Consider the following 21625-nt stretch of genomic DNA (forward strand, 5'->3'; position numbering starts at 1 on the left):
GGACGGACGGACGGACATGGTGACACTGGCGACGGTTTCCTTGTACTGACCATAGATCGAAATCTGTATACGGAACTCTAAAACCGAGCGGTCTGACTAGGTATCAACAACGGTTCTGGTTGAAAATTAGTGCTTGGGTGTTGCTATAAACGCTAGAGCATTATATAAACCAGTTCGCCACCGCAATGACACATTCTCTCTTTATCCTTCGTAATGTCTATCCCACTAATATTATAAATGCGAAAGTTTGTAAGTCTGTTTGTTTGTACATATCGCTGCTAAATACAAAAGAGCCACAAATCAAAAAAAATATTTTTTCATTTTTATTGCAATAGTTGCACGTTAAAAGCATTTAAATGCAATTATTGCGATTGAAAAAAAAATATTTTTTTTACCTGTGGCCCTTTTGTATTTAAGCAACGATATGTCACTTCATCACATCTAAACCGCTGAACTGATTTAGACTTTAGATGAAATTCAGTATAGGTACATATGGTTTGAGTCCCGGGGAAGGACACAGGATAGTTTTTATCCCGGAAAATTGCAAAGTTTCGCGTGTACTTGTATTCTACGTGGGCGGCTAGTTTGTAATAATATTGTTGTGTCTTGTGTGGGCGAAAATAAATGTGTTTTCGACCTTGTCTATCTTTCTAACAAAGAGAGCGGTCAATCGCTGCGTTTAGTTTTTTTTTCTTTTTATTTGCACCAAAGGGCGACTCCGTAGGTCCACTGTGCCGCGCGGTTCGTGGGTGATTGCCAGCTAATCACTATTTAACCGCGACCTGACCCCCTCCCACCTTTCTGCCACCACTGCTATTGTACTTCGTTCCCGAGAACATTTGACTAAACTGACGTGAGCTACCACTTGCTGAAATAATTAAATTCGGGATTATTTAATATCTTGTACAGTCACCTGTATAAATAACTGCCACAGTGCGTGTAAAAATATCTGACACTACCTGGCACTAGAACAACTAGAAATAGAGTTGGAACAGATATGCACGCTACGCTTTGTTATGATCCATTGAAATTGCAATTATTATGAAAAAAAGTTAAACAACAGATTAGCCAACACTAAGTACAAAGAGCATAGTCGTTTTTTTTGCTTCTGGCCGCTTATAAAGCCATAAAATAAATCTTCTTGTGAAGAATAAACGACCGTTCCAAATGGCATGCGTCACCGAGTCAAATCAAAAATTAACTAACCACAAAACGACCGACTAAATTGATTTAAAACCGACTAAGTATTATTTTTCAATCATGAAGTGGCTAACTAAAATCGGCGTGGACACAAGCAACTATTGTAAGTTCGGTAATTTATGTTTACCTAATACCTACAGACATTTTATTAAAGTTTAAGGCCGCTTGTAGACGTCTGTTGTTTTCACCGGACAACGGATCGCGTTTTTTGCCGGAATTTCGGTTTCGTATGGCTTACAATGAATCTGTGTAGATACACGCACCGGACGACGCAGCGACGAAGCCATAGACAACACCGCAAAAAAATTTGCTTTGCCATCCAGTTGAATAATAAATAAATAAAACTTGTCCGATTAATTTCAATCAGCATTGCTAAACTTTTTTTTAATTTATTTCTGATCAAGGGTACAGCGTCCTTCAGTCGACTTATAGGTAACGATGAAGTACTAGAATATTCGGAAGAGTTTGAACTCTAAATTTCTTAGTCCCATGTGTGGTATTTATTTGTGATACTCTTGAGCTCTATAAAGAGATTATCCATTTGTCCTCAGACCGCCTCCTCCACCGTCCACAAGCTCTCCGCGAATTCACGAGCATCCCCCCTCGGGACCGCGACCCCTCCCTCCCCGAAGCCGGCGAAAGGGAGCAACCTCGCCACGAGAAGCAGATAGAAGTCCCGGTCATGCCTCGCGAAGCCCCTGCGACCCTCAAGCCTCCCAAAATGAAACGGAAGGTAGAAGCTGTGGATAAGAAACCTAGCGCTAAAAAATTTGTGAGAGAAGAAATTCTTGGTAGCGTTTTCGTGAAACTGTCTAAACTGAAGTCGGCCAAGCTGCCGGCCTGGCCTCTGCTGCCTTGGAGGAAAGTTTAAATTGTTTGTGATCAAATTTTGACTGTTTTGGCTTTTGACGTCTCAATAAATTTTGAAACAATTTTAACAGCGTTTCTTCTTTCACATTATAGTGTATCGCTACCTATGTCACATAGCACTGACAAGTATCATGATCGCTCTCGTATTAAATAGTATCAGCATCAGAGGGACGAAACGACACGAACTTCGAATTTCGTAGTAGCCCCGCAGGCCCTATACTACAAAGTGCAAAATCGGAACTTCGTATCTTGCCGTGTCCCGCTGACTCTTATATGTTTTAATACGAGGGTGAGAGGGACGGTACGATACGAACTTCGATTCTCTAATTTCGTAGTAGCCCCTGGCCCACAGACGCAGACGCTACGAAAAATCCTACCACCGGACACACCCTTCGGTCCGTTTTATCGTGTATTCTTACGCCACACCACATGCTCATGCATGCAGTTATCGAAGCAATTTTCAATTCATTCCAGCGGTTGTGGGTTATTATAGGCTATAGCCCTAATACTTACATCTGTTCCGATTTATCTATTCGAATTTTGATACTGTTTCGTTCGATGGTAGAGTCTTAAAAAACGTATATAAAACAGTTGTTTTTCTCACACATACGATACCTACAATAAACGGTACCGATCGAACGGTGTAGCCTGGTCGTTAAGATATTTCGTAGCATCTGTTGGCCCTATTCAGATGCGAAAACATAGGAACCATTACCATGCAATACGCTCTCTGATTCAAGCTTCCAAACTAAGTTCTAAGTGACAATACGAACGATATTAAATGACAGTACCTTTCTAAGCACTATCCTATTTGGCCAACGCTTGCGCGATGGTGCCTCAGGGCTTCAAAGATGCTAATATCTACCTAAAAGCTCTAATTGGCGGTCACCCTAATAGCGCAGCCAGTTGCCCAACCATGGTGAATTTAAGCCCATTGTTCCCCGTACGTAACCATCTTACGTAACCAGCAGTGGTAAGGGACAAATTATTTTCTAACTTATAATTATTTAGGTCGCTCGCTCGGCTCGCGCGTTGTGTTCACGATTTTACCAAACACTTCTCCTCTCTTCATTTGTTGTTGGACCTAATTTTCCGGAACCTCAATTGACAGTAAAAGTGACCAATTAAATTACTGAAATGTCTTTTTTTTATTAGCCTATTTTTGTGTCCCACTGCTGGGCAAAGGCCTCTCCTCTCTTGCTCCACTCCTGCCTATCAAAGGCGAGCTCCCGCCATCCCACATTATAGGCATCTAAGTCGTCCCTCCATCTCCTCTTCGGTCTGCCTCTATTACGGTATCCGTCACTAGGGCCCCATAAATGTCTTTAAACAAGGAAATCTTTGACCCCTTCCTGTGCTGGTTATGTAAGATGGTTATTGTTATTACGTACGGGGTACGAGGGGTTTCCATAGAGGAGCCAGAATCGCCGCAATCTCAATAAATGGACATAGATGAGAGCCTCCTCGTGTTTCCGAGAAGACAGTAGGCATAACTTTATTCGCCGATAAAAAAATTCAAAAAAATTGCAGATGGTATCACCAGGTATCACCATAGAATAAGTAATAGTACAAGTACAGAAGCTTCTCTGTACAAAAGTGACGATTAGGCATAAGAACGATCGTTTTATCACACGAAGGTACTAAACTCAACAAGTCACAGAACAGAATAGATAATAGTACAAGCTCATGTGTTTGTTTTCTTATACTCTTTGGTCTGTTTGCCCATGATATTTGAATAATGTTGCCACTCAAATAATAGCAGGGTTCATCTTTCGTTAGCCTAACTCTGAATATTTTTGCGTCAGTTCTCGACGTTTTCGGCGCTGTGGCAGAATGAAGGCAAAGAGAAGAGTAGCCCACCGCCCTCCTCGGGACCCCCTAAAACGGGGGGAGGCGCCACTGGCAGAATCATTGCTGGTAAATAAAAGAATTTAAAAAAGTGTGCGAAGGAAGAAAGAATGACCATTTATGCGCGAATTTTTACGTGTTTGAAATAAAAAGATGGACACAGAAACAAATTACCAATCACACGAATTTATATTGTTTAAAAAAGATGTTAACCGCAGCTCTTAATTTTACAGAAGTACTTTATAGGTTTTGATTCCCTGGCATTTTTATGGCAACACCTCTGTTAATAACTATTTTTTTGATTGCGTTGTTTTTTTTTTCACTTCTTCAAAGGGTATTCATTTCACCTTGATACCTCTCTACGCGTTCCTATTCTTATTGATCATGAACTACTTCCTATTTTAATCATATCTTGCTTATTATCATGCTCTTATTGTTAATCATAGCTTTTCTCATTAATCTTGCCTTTCTTGTTAATATTTCTGTGCAGTGATCGGTGCCGTGGTGGACGTCCAGTTTGACAAAGAGCTGCCCCCCATTCTGAACGCGTTGGAGGTACCTGGCAGAAGTAAGTGTATCCTCGAGAAGCTGTAACGTATGACTTGGATCAGGGCTATACGGTGCTTAAACCTACACACGACTATAATGTCGAAAGTAATAAGTGAGTGTTTAGATCATTTCGAGTATCACAACCTCATCTACTACTGCTGCTTACTGATCAATCTACTATCTTCTCTTTTAGCCTAACCTACTTTTTTTGTCCAGCGCCCCGGCTGATCCTGGAAGTGGCCCAGCATTTGGGCGAGAGCACGTGCCGCACCATCGCTATGGACGGCACGGAGGGGTTGGTGCGGGGACAGCCCATCACGGACACGGGAGCGCCCATCACCATCCCCGTCGGCGAGCCCACGCTGGGTCGCATCATCAACGTCATCGGGGAGCCCATTGGTTAGTGGGATTGGGTCTTCGTCATTATTGTCATCTTTGTCACCTTTATCGTTATCAGCATTGTCATTTTCATAGTCTTTGTCAGTCTGTAGGTAAGTAATTGCCACTAACATCATTCAAATCAGCAACATCATTATTGCCATGATTATAATCGTTATTATCATTACCATCACATCTCATGAGCGTATCCTGCACTAGATACCCTTCGTTATTATAATTATATAATATACAGTCAGTATAGTAGAATTAATATCTGCCACAGCGGATTGAGCAAAAATATCTGAGACGTCCTACCGGCCCTAGAAATAAAGACCTATCAGAAATTTATGCAAGTTTTGTTATGTCAGATATTGTTGCTGGTTACTGTACTGCTTCTTCGTTTACTCCACTCTACTACTTCATCATCTTCATCATCTTGTATGGCACTATCACTATGGATGGCACGGAGGGGTTGGTGCGGGGACAGCCCATCACGGACACGGGAGCGCCCATCACCATCCCCGTCGGCGAGCCCATGCTGGGCCGCATTATCAACGTCATCGGGGAACCCATCGGTTGAGGGGCAGAATCAGTGTCGTCACTAACATCCTCTCTATCATCATTAGCACTGCCATTCTCATCATATTTTGTTAGTACTTCTTCTCTTTTAAAATATGGCTTTTCTGTCTTTCTGTTAAAAAATGTCAGACACGAGAGCAATATAGAATTTTGTATTCACTGTTCACTGTTAAGGTTAAACGCCGCATAAAACACTATCAAAATTATACTTCAACTAGCCAAAGAAACAGACATAAGTAGCAAAGTTAGATATTGTCTACATCCGCCATGTTCGAATGCTACAAATCGAATCCATTTTGTTAGTAACTATCATTTTCAGTCTTGTGACTGTCTTAATGTCGTTATTGTCATCTTTAGCGTCATCAACATTGTCATTATGTCACCAGGTATCGCCATTTTTGTAATCGTCACTAAGTCATCAGCGTCACCATAATTTGCATCAGCAGCATCAATATTGCCATGATTACAGTCATCACCATCATTTTAGCGAGGCAGCCCTAGGTTTTAAATTATCAAAACTATTGAAACGTGTTCCGCAGACGAGCGAGGACCAATAGCAACGGACAAATACGCGCCCATACATGCGGACGCGCCGCCATTCGTGGAGATGTCCGTGGAGCAAGAGATCTTGGCTACTGGGATCAAAGTCGTGGATTTATTGGCGCCCTATGTCAAAGGTTATTGAAACAATACATATATGAATTATGAGAGCAGTGGCCTGCGCGTGCTTGCTTTGAGAATGAGCTCGTGTAAGACTCGAAACGCGTTAGCTTGTGTTTGGGATAGATTTTGTGACATTATATCGATTTATTTGGAAGTGTAGGAGCGCGTCTTTGGCATGGCCACATCACATGTAGGTAAAGGACTTTAATTCATGCATGAGCCACAATGGAACCTTTTCAAAGGAAAAGTCATTACGATTTTCCTCGTTAATTAATGCGATGATCACTATGACGTTTACTGTGAAATAGTTCCATGGTGGCTCATGAATTAAGTCTCTGACCGTACAAAAAAAATTCAAATGATTTATTCAGTAATAGGCCGCAATGGGCACTTTTACACGTAATTTTTTTTAAACTACCAGCGCTTTTCGGAAAGACCATCATTGCCAAGAAGAATGCGCCGCAAGAAACTTGGCAGAAAGTCATTTTTTCATAAAATATAATTACAAATAAAATACTTAAAAACTATATTTTACAATTAAAGAAAAAAAAAATACAAAAAATAATAATAAAAGAAATACAGGGATGTATGGGGTCCCTTAGTTACAATACTATACACTAACTATATCTAAACTATATCTACGTTCAGTGGAAGTGTAGAATGCTTCCACCGTCATAAATTTTAAAATAATAATAACAATAATTTAGTTCTGAAATATACATTTCAGGTCAACTACCATTAAGCTTTTGGATTTCGAAGGCAAGTTCACGTCTGCCGCCCCCAAAGTTAGCTCACACGCACTCATGTCATGCTCTGAAAGCAGACGAAGTACGATATCTTCACTACCTTAAAAAAAAACTCTTACCTCAAAACAGATAATTTTCTGAGTGAACTTTATGAACATTTTGTCAAGGTGCAATTTTGTTAAGACATTTTAGATAAGTACGAGATTTTTTTCAAAGTAGTGACGTGACGATGCAACATGTTGTTTTAGATTTCCATTCACTTTCAGGGGACATTCAACGGGTCGAATGAGGTTCATATCCCTGACACTGGTGGCTAACTTGTGGCCAAAACTGGCCGAAACCGAACCTTCGGTCGGTCACACATTTAGACCTCAACCCGCAATAATAGTGTTTGTCGCTCAGGTGGTAAAATCGGCTTGTTCGGCGGCGCGGGCGTCGGCAAGACTGTGCTTATCATGGAGCTGATCAACAACGTCGCCAAAGCCCACGGAGGGTTCTCGGTACGCCATAGCCTGTAGCATTAAAACGCGAAACTCATACAGGACGGCAGCGGGTCGGGAGCGGGTCGAGTTGGAAGTGCGGCGGGCTTATTTACGTGGCTGTAGGTACATATTAATATTGGGCTTCAATCACTCCTGCTGGCTCGTGCTGGGGAACCGACTTCAAACTAGTAGAAAAATATTTTCAAAGTTTTTGAAGTCGGTTCCATTTTTTGTTAATTTTTTTTACATAGCTTTTAGTGATATGTAGCCAAAGTGCATCTCACAACGATTCCATTAAGCTCAAACATAGCCACCCCATCCATCCATAGTTATATAATTTTATAACAGAGTACCGGTACCTACGGTCTTCTTTATCAGGGTCTAGTTCACCAAATGATACTTTCTGAATGTAAATACTTGATTTGATGTTAAAAATGCCAAAATCGCTATAGATGTGCTTTAAAACTTCGAGGGTTGCCCTCGATTTCTCTAAGATCCCATCACCAGATCATGACTTGGTGTCAATGGGACCACCTCGGAAGTATGTCCTTTAGAACTAAAAAAGAATTTTGAAATTCAGCCCACAATTGGCGGAGTTATCTAGTAACAAACATACAATAAAAACATACACTCGAATTGAGAACCTCCTTTTTTGAAGTCGGTTAAAAATGAATCCTATTTCCCTTGCTCACGGCATCACGCGTGAACGGCTGGACCGATTTCGCTAATTCTTTTTTTGTTGTGTTTGCTATTATCAGGAGAAGGTTCTTATAAAAGAAGATTTAGGGCTGTTTCACCATCCATTGATTAGTGTTAACTGGCGGTTAGGTGTGATGCCGTCTCTATTTGTTTTGTTCGAATAGACGGAGACGGCATCGCATTTAACCGTCGGTTAACGCTAATCAATGGATGGTGAAACGACCCTTAGAGTAATCAATAATATTTAAGTAAAAACTAATTTGGTGAAAAACGGCGCGTCACCAGTAACCATCCCTGGTGTCGTATTCATGCCGGCATGGTGCCCCGGAACTGCTGGAACACGACGTCCTTCGGCCAGAAGGCAGCACTCGCGATGGTCCCCATCAGCAGCCGCGGCACGCGCACCACAAACGAGCTGAAGTGCACGTAGTGGCGCGACTGCAGCTGGAACACCCTCAGCGTGTATTCGCTCTTCCGACGGACGTTCCACTATATCTGCGACTGCGACGGTGTAATGCAGACCAGACACGAGACATACCGTGGCCGCCCTCAGCCCGGAGCCTGGATCCGGTTCTGCAGAGCCACACCGACTCTTGCAAGGTTTCTGGAAAGCCTTGCTTTTACTCTGCACCAATGTGAACCCCTCCTCGTCCACTTTACTGCTCAAGGGCCAGTAATAATCCACCAATAGAATTGCACAAAATCCCCACTACTCTTCAGTGGTTAAAGATTCATACAAAACCGGGAAGCGGATAGAGGACGCAGAGCTGTGATACGGTGCGAGGAAGAGAAGCAGTATGGAGAAACGAGCGCCGAGCGGCGATACAGGGAAGCCCCGCGAATGGAAAAATAGCCTGCAACTCGGCTCCGCATTCGCATTACCCCTCGCTCCGCTCCGCTGCCTATGCCTATAGCTAGCTATGTCGATGACTTTGTATCGTCAAATGTACCTCTATATTACTATTTAAGAAGTTGTTTTTATGTCTTGTTCAAGGTGTTTGCGGGAGTGGGTGAGCGCACGCGCGAAGGCAACGATCTATACAACGAGATGAAAGTCGGCGGTGTCATCACGGACGACTACAAGACTTCCAAGGTGAGATCTGCTTAGGAAAGATCCGATGTGTATGACAAGCGAGTCTTGGCGCAAAAGCGAGGCGACAAAAAACAATTAAGATTGGCAACAGATTGTTCCGGTTGAATAAATATTAGTTACAAATATACCTATGTAACAGCAGGGGTACTCACATGCGCGCAAACATTCGTATTTCGGTACCTATCGGTACAAATGTTTGCATCACGCCACACGCGCTGCTCTAGCCTGAAACACAAACAGCGGTGGCGGAGCGGTGCGGCTGGTTGTAATATTCGAGCTAACACGAAAGAGTCCCTCCGCATAGAATAACGCGCGGGAAATAAGCGTTGCTCTGAAGATGAGCTCTGGTTGAGTTCGAAACGCGTCGTCAGTGTAGGGTGGTGGTGGTGGTAGATGGGTTTGTGTGATTTGTGTGTGTTCTTACAGTGTGGAGGTGGAGGAACTGCATGAACACGCATATCTTGCATAAACGTAGCTATCATAAGGTCGCGGGTGAGCAAAGTAATAGATGTTGACACCATTAAAAACTCCAGTAAAAAAAAAACGCTTTATTTTAGCCATGAAAACCAGATTAATTTTCGATTAACTGCAAAATTTGATTTTTTGTTGCTTGAAAACAAATAAATAGTTAGTTGATTGAGTGTGCGAACAAGTGACGTCATAAGTTGCTATTTCCATTCAAAATATGGGAGAATTGTGTTTTGACAACTCATAAAAAGTACGTCAATTGATTGGTGGTGTCAAAATCCCTAGTGTTGCAGTTTGTCTTTGTATTTTTCCCACAGGTGTCGCTAGTGTACGGTCAGATGAACGAGCCGCCGGGAGCGCGCGCGCGCGTCGCGCTCACCGGGCTGACGGTGGCGGAACACTTCAGGGACAAAGAGGGACAGGACGTGCTGCTGTTCATTGACAACATCTTTAGATTCACGCAGGCGGGCTCTGAGGTGAGGCGCTAGGCTAGCGTACGTATTTCCATCGGGGGTTTTCTTGCTTCTGATATTCCTGTCAATCGTTCAAAGGTTAACTGGAAAATATCCCTTTAAAGCAGTGGTTCCTTCTTACCGGTGGTCCCTGGAAGAACTCAAAGTGGTCCGCGAAGCCATCAACAACGAATTGGCAAAACGACGCGCCAGCCAAGCAGCGGTCGCAACCGTTCATTCATTTACAATTTTACTTTTACCGTGTATTACCTTCAAACAGTTGGTGGTCCATGGCAAGACAATAGTAGATTTATAACCAAGGGTGGAAAGTGACCCATTTCACCCGAGATATTTCTGGCGCTCTAACGAAGTCTGAATACGGTGGCAGCTGTGTCTATTCAATAGTTTAAGTATAACTTAGTCTAATTTAATTTATAGCATAATGTAACCGTAGTTTTTGAGCTTTAATGCAAGTACGTAGAATATCTTACTTTTCAGTTGCCTTATAGAATTAGATAACATTATATTAAATGTGGCTATACCCTACCAGGGTGCATAATATTGTGAGACTTATTAGAATAAGGCCTTACGTATTTTATGTTTTTTGCCAAATAAATAATTACTAAAATACAATCAATTATTGTTAATGAGTGATATTTTCATATCTATTAATTATAGAACTTTCTATTGCCTGCCACGTTTAGCGAAATTGTGTAATCTACTTCCGCCAGCAGTGTTTCCTGACAAATGTGACATCGGGGCTTTCAAAAAGGGCTTGTACTTTCTTTAATCTGTCATCTCCCAGGATAACAGGATCGAAGGATTTTGGGCACAAATTTGTGCCTCTGGGAGAGGACAGGTTAAAGGCCAGCAAGGTAACAGACCAGTGACTGCTCGAGTTGCTGTGGTTGGTACTAAGGGAGACGCACTTTAAAGTTGAATATTTTGCAAATACATCACTGAATTGAAAAATCGTTTTAGCAACCCCCTAATGGTTTTAAAAGACCTACCCAACGATACCCCACACTATGGAGTTGGATGAGAAAAAAAAACACCCCCACTTTACGTCTATGGGAGGTATGGGGGGTTTTTTTAATTTTTTATTGTACCATTTTGTCGGCATAGTTTAATTTTATATCTGTGCAAAATTACAGCTTTCTAGCATTGATAGTCCCTGAGCAAAGCCGCAGACGGACGAACAGACAGACAGACATGGCGAAACTAAAAGGGTTCCGTTTTTGCCGATTTGGCTCCGGAACCCTAAAAATATAAAAAAACCTTTTTTCTGTGTCGCTTACTATTTTATACAAGTCATTGTATTGTATAGTAACTATATGTATTCCCCCCTCCCTCCAGGTGTCTGCGCTGCTGGGCCGCATCCCGTCGGCGGTGGGCTACCAGCCGACGCTGGCCACGGACATGGGCACCATGCAGGAGCGGATCACCACCACCAAGGCCGGGTCCATCACCAGCGTGCAGGTGCCTCATCACCTTAGGCGTGCATTCGTAATTCCAAGTGTGTTAAAAGGTCTCAATTCTTGGGTTGGGTTCTTGGGTTGGGTTGGGTCTTTGGGTTTGAGTTGGGTTGGGGGGAGGGCTATCATTTCCCCAAAATCGTTATTTCCTAGTAGCAAAATTTCCGTTCGCGTTTTTGCCCAAATGCTTTTTTTCCAATTGCTTTTTTACTAAAGCTTATTTTCACAGTAGCGTTTTTTCCCAATCAGAGTCGACACAGAAACATAGGTAGGTTTAGGTTATGTTAAGTTTGCATCGGCCCGAAGGGCCAAAACTACACAGAAGTAGGAGCTCCGCCCGAGCGGAGCTCCGTCAACACTGTATCGGTGTCGACTCTGATTGGGAAAAAACGCAACTGTGAAGATTAAGCTTTAGTAAAAAAGCAATTGGAGAAAAACGCGAATGGAAATTTTGGTACTAGGAAATAACGATTTTATCAAAAATATCGCCAAACTCGGGTTGGGTTTGGGTTGAGTTCGAACGTTTTCCGTATGATTTTCGTAGGCACATTTCTGTTGATATGGTAGAAAATTCTGTTAGTTTCAAGGTTATTTAGTAGAAGTCTAGCACGTCAAAAAAATTGGACAGTTTAAAAACTTCACTCAGCTCTTGCATGCGCAAACGACTCGTGCAAAAATTGTCGGAAAAACTGTATGGCCTCTAAATACCATTTGTGCGGTACACCGTTTTGCCTTAACGCACATGCTTGCTTGTCCAAACTTGCGCAAGTGTATTGAGCGAGTAGGATCCTTATATAAAACACTTGGTCCTTAGGCGGTATACGTGCCAGCGGACGACCTGACGGACCCCGCCCCAGCCACCACGTTCGCCCACTTGGACGCCACCACGGTGCTGTCCCGCGCCATCGCCGAGCTGGGCGTGTACCCCGCCGTGGACCCGCTGGACTCCACCTCGCGCGTCATGGACCCCAACATCATAGGGCCCGAGCACTACGGGGTGGCGAGAGGCGTGCAAAAGATACTGCAGGTAGGATTAGGATATGTCTAACTAATCCTATTACGAGTAGGATATAGTGTAGTTACCGAATCCTACATCGCGCAATCGAAGTTTTCCAACTCGGACGCATAGGTACCATCATCAGAATATGTAGCTACTACCCAAAGTTGATAACGTTACATGTCATAAAACAATAATGCCAATAGACTGTCTGACAACTTGAAAGTTCGACTTACGACATATTCATTTGATAGGAACTTGTTTAACGTTTGTCTTAGTTTAGGTGTACTTTTTGGAGCCAAAATATACGTTTCTTTCTTTCTTCTTTCTTAAAAATTGATAGACCACTTTTGGCTGATCCTATCTATATCGGCTGACAGGAATATAAAAAACCTGACGCGAGGCACACTGTTTCGTTTATATTGCAACATTCTTTACACTTACTATACGATACCTAACAGTCATATGACAACAGTGTCGGTGATGTTACTCAAAGGAATATTTTTTAATCCCTCAGACTTTTTCTATGACAAATACTTTTATACCTACATTGTGAATTATTTTCCTTCAAGGCTATGGATAATCTTCGTCATTTTAACGCACAAAAACACAAAACGCGCAAAAAACGTTAAACTTTGACAGCACTATGACATTTGAATTTAGTGTTACCAGTGCAAGAAATTTTGATCCCTAGGCCGATCCGCCTGAAGAGAGATCTCTTTATTGTAGCCTCTCCCTCCCATAAGCATCATCACTCATCAGCCTATAGCAGTCCACTGCTGGACAGTAGGCAATAGGCCTCCCCCAATGAGCGCTGCGCCCTGTCCTCTGCGAGACGCATCCAGCTTCCGTCTTTCGCAGATCGTCAGTCCACCTGGCCGGAGGGCGTCCTACTTCGTTTGCCGAGACACGGTCTCCACTCAAGAACTCGTCTACTCCACCGGTATATGGATTAGGGCGATTAGGCTATAAAGGATCATCTTAGGCGAGAAAAGGATAAGAGTTCCGTCAAGAAACTAATTCGGGCATCACTCTTTTTACAAGCTTTTATTTAGTTTCACCTGTCCCGTTGTCTGTCTGTCTGTCTGTCTGTAGTCAAATCTTGCAAGTTAAATTTGACCAACTTCCAGTAGTTGGATTGACTTGAAATTTTGAATAGGTACTTATGTAAATTGCGTGACGATACAATAATCTGGTAGTGACATCCCGGTAGTCCAGCCAGGATCGTCTCCGCAGGATGGAACTCTTCAACGGTTAATAGCATCAACTTGAAATGCAAGTACAGTCAACAAAAAGTACAGTCAGCAACAAAAGCTTGTATTAAAAATTATTTTTTATGGTTCTTTTTCTCTCTTTCTTTCTTTCTCTTGTTCAGCCCAGCCTTGAGATGAAGTGTGGGCGCTACCAACAATAGCTTGGGACTTCTTGGCGTGTACCGTCAAATTAGCCGCCGCCGCTGCGCGGTCTCCACTCGACAACTTTTCGGCCCCAACGGCCATCCGCTCTCCGTGCTATATGGCCCGCCCATTGCCACTTCAACGAGCTAATTCGCTACTAAGCGAATACTAAGGTGTAATATTGTTGGCAGGACTACAAGTCTCTGCAGGACATCATCGCGATCCTGGGTATGGACGAGTTGTCTGAAGACGACAAGATGACCGTGTCGCGCGCGCGCAAGATCCAACGCTTCTTATCGCAGCCTTTCCAGGTATGGGAATATAAACGATAGGCCTGGGCCAATCAACTATTTTACCGACACTTTGAGCGTCTCCTGCGTTACCAAAATTGTCTCTGGCGTTACCAAAAAATCATACTTGCAACAAGATATTTCACAGTTGAATGGGTTGAACTTATGTAGGATGGCATGTATTCATGTACACCATCTGTTAAATTACAGAAAAAACATGTTTACTTACAAAAATCTGCAATTGTTTGAAAAATGTCGCGGATAGATTAGTGTCGGTAAAAAAGTTGATTGGCTTTTTCCTTCGCGTGCCAATATTATACTAACGAAATATATGTCGGGCCAAGTTGTTGCATTTTTGGCTATGTTATTTACTGAAATAAAAATAATGATATGTATTTTCTGAAACACTAATTTGGCCATTGCCAATGAGAATGAAATTTCTAACAATACGAAATCTTCTCTTGATTTTTGTTTGATGGTCGCGGGCCGGATTTCAAGCCTTCGCGGGGCGGAGATGGCCCGCGGGCCGCAGTTTCCCCATCCCTAAGCTGCGTTAGGCAATACGGCCTCAGGTTACCTACCTAAGTACCTATTAACGCTCAGTTTCATTGGTGGATAACACGGTCATTACATAATGTGACACTCGCGCACGACACTCACCGCTTGCTTACATTTTTTTTTATTGAATGAATGAAAAGTGAACGAGTGAGTTGAATGATAATGTCTTTGTACAGTCAAGGGCAAAGATATCGACACGGCCAAAGTTGCTAAAATATGTATACACGGCCTTAATGTTAAGTGCATAAAGTCGTGTATACATATTTTTGCAACTTTGGCCGTGTTGATATCTTTGCCCTTGACTGTACATCACAAAATGATTAAATACAGCTAGATTTAATTAGTGGTAGTTGTGTTATAAGAAGGATGTACCTGATTGTTTACAAAATATTTTTCATCACACTTGCTCGTAAACAGTGTCGTAACATGCAGGCTACCTTAGTTGCAACCCCCCAAATAAAACCCTCGACCTTAATGTGCTTGTCATGAAACCCGTGGTCGGTAAATGAGTCATTGCGCGTACACATTTTCTTGTCATGAAGCCCAAGGTCGGTAAATGAATCAGTGCCCGTACTGATGGTGCTGCTGCAGGACCACATGCACACGCACGTTGCGGCGCATGCTGCGGGAGGGGGAGGTTGAGGGCGACGCTGCCAAGAGCACAGCCTAAGGTATCGCCAATATTTGGAACAATTATATTTTTTCTTTTACAAATATAAAATTTTACTTGCAAATGTGATGAAAAACATTGTATGTCGCACGGGCGGTACTAGAATTACGAACATCGACTCATTAAAGCCCTCAGTCTTCGACTTCGGGCTTCTAATAGACTCTCGTTCGTAATTCCTTATTTACCGCCCTTAAGACACAATGTACTAAAGACGCTAGCTAGGTAGGTACTGTGTACATAAGAACAGCTCTCACGCAATGTCGTCCTGACTTTCGTTCAATTTATTTGTGGTGGCTCTTGTGAATTTGCCTATTTTTGCTGGTACTTACGGTACGGTAAGCCAGTATTTCCGGACGGATACAACGGTGACGATGTTGCCTCTCCATTAGGTGACCTTCCAGCTCATTAAAAATTACAAATAGAAATGCATGTGGTTGCAGGTGGCCGAGGTGTTCACGGGACACATTGGGAAGTTGGTGAAGCTTGAGGAGACCATCAAAGGGTTCCAGAGGGTAAGACAGTGCCGATGGTTCACTTTAAAAGTCGGCTTCAGCGGGGCTACTACGAAACTCGAAGTTCGTGTCGTGCGGTCCCTCTGACACTTATACTATTTAATACGAGAGCGAGAGGGACGGTACGATACGAACTTCGAGTTTCGTGGTAGCCCTGCGCAGCTTTAACCCTAAACTTAGCAACTTGAGACAATCTACTCAATTCAAGCCTCGTTGGATTCTTGTGGCTTTTCTTTTTTTTTATTCGACTGGATGGCAAACGAGCAAGTGGGTCTCCTGATGGTAAGAGATCACCACTGCCCATAAACATCTGCAACACCGGGGGTATTGCAGATGCGTTGCCAACCTAGAGGCCTAAGATGAGACACCTCAAGTGCCAGTAATTTCACCGGCTGTCTTACTCTCCACGCCGAAACACAACAGTGCAAGCACTGCTGCTTCACGGCAGGATTAGCGAGCAAGATGGTGGTAGCAATCCGGGTGGACCTTGCACAAGGTCCTACCACCTGCAAAAGCCTGCACTTCCTTCCGCTGGCGTTCGTGTCGTCATAGTGTGTTGTATGTTTTTATATGTTTTAGTTTTTAAATGGGTCCCACTGAAAAACAGCGTTGCGGCTTGCCGTAACATTATGCTGAGTGGGGTCCACTTTATACTATTCGATGTTATTATTATTATCTTTATTTTTCTTTCATTCTTAGGTTTAGGTTTTTATAATAGCTGTAAAAAGTAAAATACAGAAAAGTACATACAAAATAAAAATATTATAAAACCTAACCTAGTTTGCCGCCGGTAACGGGCAGGGCCCAAGCTACCGGTGGTCAGGGCCGCAGAGTGAGGAACCTCCGGACGATGCGTGCCGTGTCCAGAAGTACCGCCTTCTGTATCTGGCCCTTGATCCAGCCATCTAGCGAGAGTCTCTTGAGATGTTGGTCGAGACTCTTCGCTATTAGACCGTTTGCCGAAACGACTATCGGGACAATGATCGTCGAGTCAACATCCCACATAGCAGTCACCTCGTGAGCCAAGTCAAGGCACTTGCTGAGTTTGTCCTTCTCGGCCTTCACGAGGTTCTCGTCATGTGGGATGGTGACGTCGACGAGCACAGCCTGGCGGTTTGATCGATCTGTCAGCACGATATCAGGCTTATTGGCTACAATAGTCCTGTCCGTGATGACAGATCGATCCCAATAGAGCGTGGCACGACCATTTTCAAGAACTGGCGCAGGGACATACCTACATATATATATACCTACATACATACATTATTATTATTATTATTTTCTCTCCATCTAATGTATTTTTATCGAATATGTGTAAATAAATGTTTCTCTCTCTCTCAAAAGCTAACAAAAACAACTATAAAAAAATACAAAAAGATGATCTTTAATACAATCTGGCCACGTTTTCATTTCACTTGTACCTACTGTTCAGATCCTGGGGGGGGAGTTGGACCACATCCCCGAAGCAGCGTTCTACATGGTCGGCACCATTGAGGACGTCATCGCTAAGTCCGCCTCGCTCGCAAAGAGCGTGTAGTCAAAGAGCGTGTAGTCGGGAGTATATTAGTTTATAAGAAAATTTGTTGCGGGTACAAGTCGCCAACATACTCAAATCTTCAGAACTTATTATCGTCTATGTACAGTCGCCAACAGATATTTTGGGGCGGCTAAAGTGATCAAAAATATCGAAACATGAATTCGAATACCTTAAGTAGCCCACCCGAGGTTTCATCGAGTTTTGACAAGTTTTGAATCGTATCTCCTTCTTTTGCACTACAGATAGAATTATTAGTCAAACGGCTATCGGTTTTCAAATACAAATAACTTTATTTCGCTTGAAATATGGTACAAGAGGTGTTAATTAAAAACAATAGGTTCACATATTTTCCAATCTTTTATCTCCATTTTTGTCTACCGGATTTTGAAAAATAAGAATACTTAATTTTGTATGATTTTATTAAACATTGTCTGAAAAAACACTTATTTCGTATCTCTATTGACGTGAAAGATCTAACATATTTGGGTTCTTCTTTGACGTCTCTAAAAACTGGTCGAGGGTTTTCATTTGAAACTAATTAACACAAAAGTTATGGCCAGAAAACCAGTTTTTCGGCCTAAAACTGTTCAACTTTGATGCCAAATATCTCGAAAACAATAAACTTTGAAGTATTGCTTAAAGCCGTTGTTGTTAATATAATAAGCTACAAAAACCATTCAAAAACTAAGGAATTCAGATCGAAGGTCATTGGGGCATGGGATCCCCTTAATAATAGAGTGCATGTGCCGATATTTTTGACCATCTTGGCCGCTCCGAAATATATGATGGCGATTGTACCTACCTATGTTCAATCAAGGGTGGAACCTTTGAGCTACTAATGTCATGTTGACATCCTATACATTTGCCAAAGAACTCATAGAGAAACTGATTATGAAAAGGTTCCATCCTGGTACGTGATTCAGTTTGCTCGGCTGTTCTTTCACAATCTGATTAATATAATTTCGTTTAAAAAGCAGATATTTTTTAAACATTTGTTCAGGAAGGATGCTATTATGTTGGCGACTGTACGACGGTACGTGGAGTTGTTGAAAAAGTGGTACCTATTGAATCTAAAGGTGGTTTAATTTTTTAAAGTATTTTTTGTTTACACTAATAAATTTTCATTCGTGTCGAATTGTTTTACTTACTGTCCGTATCCACCTCAGCACAGCACAGCACAGCTATCAACTATAACCCTTAATAGGCCCCATGTATTGGAGCATACTACCACAGAATCAAAAGCAGCTATCGAATACCTGACAAAGAATATTTTTAAAGCTAGTCGTATTTTCAATAATTACAATGGAAATTGTGACGTATTGTGAAGTTAATAAGGTTCAGTTTCTAACTCAATGCAAGAGGTCGCTAAATCGCCTCTACCTTAAGGGTAAATGTATTAGGCTGCTATTTTTACCATTCCTTAGCTTGAATTCAAAATAAAAAACCAGATTGCTTTGTACAAATCACAATTTATTTCATCAACTATTTACAAACGTTCGCTCTCACTCGTACATTATAACATTTAAAATAAAGTATACGATCTAGTACACGGAATACACGACGCGGCCAGCACCAGTGACCGCGGCCCACAAGCTCAAAAACCTTTTCTACCGTTGGGCCCACAGACCCTTCTTACTAACTAGGTACGGTATTCTTACATCTTAAATACACTTTTTTATTTCTCATTCATCAAGACAATCTTTTCTACTAAATATAAGCTTTTTTAATATAAAATAATAACCTCTCTTTCATCGTTACATTGGTTGTAGCACGATCCTGTTGTCTATGGTTTAGTTTATTTTGACAGTGACAGCTAGTTCGATTGACATTGACAGTGGAATTTAAGTGACAGGTAGTTCGAACGTTTTAGGTATCCTGTCTGCTCCAAAATCAAAATTTCACAAACCGAACAGTCTCCTCATGTGTGTGTAACGTCTCTACATTGGCAAAATACGTCTCACTATAAAACAGCTAGAGTGAAAGCCATAAATGACAAAAAAGTAGTTCGGATAATTTTGAACGTTCGGTTAGATATGCTATTGCACTTACAAAAGTACCCCCGACTCCCGAGAAAGGGACGAGGGCAGGTGTTAACACCTTTCCGCATTAGGTTACATATGTCATTGGTTTTTTTCTGGCTCACATGGTTTGCGTATTTTCCGCAGACCCGTTAAGCAGGATGACTGGGTCTCCACTGAACGAGCCGCCTCACACGCGTCAGCCATTTTCGGTTCGATTTTGAGCCCTGCGTGGAAAAAATCATGCCTCATGTGCTTGCCTCGTGCGGCAGCTCGCTCAGTGGAGACCCGGCTTTATGTCATTAGTTCCAAACTTAGGGTAATTACCCCTAAATGGGTAAAACTGTTTCGTGAGGACAACAAACGCAATAACAACAAACATCGAGGATACAAATGCGACTGAAGAGTCGCACTGCATTTGTTGGTAAATTTCAAATGATAAATTCCAACAAAAGGCAACGGAGTAAGTATATCGTCCTCTAAACATGGCGGCAAAGGTAGTCGCGGCCACTCGTGCTTGCCTGAATAAGCCCTCAGGGTAATTTTTATGACACAACTAACGTCCTGAACGCGTTTACATAGAATCAAATATCCTTGCTGTGTATCGACTTCGCAACTCCAACAAAACAAGCGGTTAAGTACTTACTAGTAAATTAGAAAATCCAGGTTCGTATCGTACCGTCCCTCTCACTCTTAAAATATTAGCGTCAGCGGGACGGCAACTTCGTAGTACAGTCGAGTTAATAAACTTGTGAGCAAAAATTTGATCAAAAATATCTGAACAGGCTTCTACGCCTTTAACAATAGAGTCGTGTTCATATATTTTCGCTCAAATTTTTGCTCACAAGTTTATTAACTCGACTGTACCTATATAGGGCCAGGTTTGCCACGGTCGGATTGCTCGCTCGAAGTCGACACGCAGCTCCACGTAACACTCGAATGGCTCTCTATGAAAAACGCCGCGCCGTATCCTGGTGTTACACCCTCGACGCAAACGCGTAAAACGTTATTGACGTAAAAATTAACACAAGGGCACTGACTGATCAGTGATCAGACACTATCAAAAATTCTGCTAACTTGTCTCTGGTCTTAAAACTATCGGAGCGGTTGGACTACGCGCGACCGGCGGCGGAGCGAGATGTCACTAATGTGACATGAATGTGTTGTTGTTTCTTTAAAAAAATATGGCTCTGTCCATTGGAGGACCATTTTGCCAGTGTCTAGTAGTTTTTGCCGTTGTACGGTAAAAAAAATTTAGAAAACGAAATATGAGAGGTAATGGTGGATGAACGATGACAGCGCGAATCCCATCGCGTATTGGTTGGTTTTTTAGAAAAATATGGCTCTGTCCATCGGAGGACAATTTTGCCAGTGTCTAGTAGTTTTTGCCGTTGTACGGTAAAAAAAATTTATAAAACGAAATATGAGAGGTAATGGTGGATGGACAGCCGACATTAATGTGAAATGTGAATGATGTGCGAGTATATGTGTGTGTGATGTCGTGTGTTCAATCAGCGGGGCTACTACGAAAATCGAAAATCGAATTTCATGTCGTTCAGGCCCTCTGACACATACTATTTAATACGAGAGCGAGGGACGGTACGATACGAACTTCGATTTTCGAACTTCGGAGCAGGCCCTCAGATGCGGTTTCGGACCGAATCACTAATCTCCAACAGACCAATATGTCTGACGAATATCGTTACTGTGGATAGGCAAAAACACGCTCGCCGTGCGCCGATCGCGCGCAGTCGAACCCAGACCGTAACTCCCACTTATTACAAGCTGAGTCCGTCAAGAATTAGTCAATTAAATTATAAAAACATTTTAAACCTATTAGGAATAAACGATAATGACCCCTTAGCTACTTTGCCTTAGCTGATTGCTTCTCACATCCACTCAAAGGTTGACTGGGAGAGATCCCTTAAAGGATAAAGCTCAAATTCGCTGGTTATAACGATATGGCGAGTAGTTCCAGCGACTTTTACGGTTAGGACTTGCGTTTGTGAGTGTACTTGTGTTTGTAACAGTCGGCAGGGCTTCGTTTCTATATAATAGTTTATTCTACTCCAGAGGGGCTACTACGAAAATCGAAGTTCCTACCGTACCGTCCCTCTGACACTCGTATTAAATAATATAAGCGT

The 21625-nt window shown here is 42.3% G+C and overlaps 1 protein-coding gene across 1 annotated transcript; it reads left to right on the plus strand.

Annotated features, from left to right (window-relative positions):
• Positions 1-878: 878 nt before the first annotated feature.
• LOC141442643 (ATP synthase subunit beta, mitochondrial-like) lies at positions 879-17600 on the plus strand. Its single transcript, XM_074107683.1, has 14 exons — positions 879-1303; positions 1752-1933; positions 3876-3987; positions 4409-4486; positions 4684-4866; positions 5964-6101; positions 7236-7333; positions 9009-9107; positions 9893-10051; positions 11384-11506; positions 12317-12529; positions 14088-14207; positions 15855-15926; positions 17359-17600. Exons 1-14 carry the CDS (start codon positions 1261-1263, stop codon positions 17461-17463), a joined length of 1725 nt encoding a protein of 574 aa, XP_073963784.1. The 5' UTR covers positions 879-1260; the 3' UTR covers positions 17464-17600.
• The last annotated feature ends 4025 nt before the right edge of the window (positions 17601-21625 follow it).

Source organism: Choristoneura fumiferana, chromosome 26, assembly GCF_025370935.1.
Source record: "Choristoneura fumiferana chromosome 26, NRCan_CFum_1, whole genome shotgun sequence".
Classification (NCBI taxonomy): Eukaryota; Metazoa; Arthropoda; class Insecta; order Lepidoptera; family Tortricidae; genus Choristoneura; species Choristoneura fumiferana.

Excerpts from the sequence above, each read along its gene's own strand:
- LOC141442643 (XM_074107683.1), top strand. The coding sequence starts at position 1,261 with ATGAAGTGGCTAACTAAAATCGGCGTGGACACAAGCAACTATT. Across the intron at positions 3,988-4,408 it reads CACTGGCAGAATCATTGCTG|TGATCGGTGCCGTGGTGGAC; the intron begins GTAAATAAAAGA and ends ATTTCTGTGCAG. Across the intron at positions 4,867-5,963 it reads CGTCATCGGGGAGCCCATTG|ACGAGCGAGGACCAATAGCA; the intron begins GTTAGTGGGATT and ends CGTGTTCCGCAG.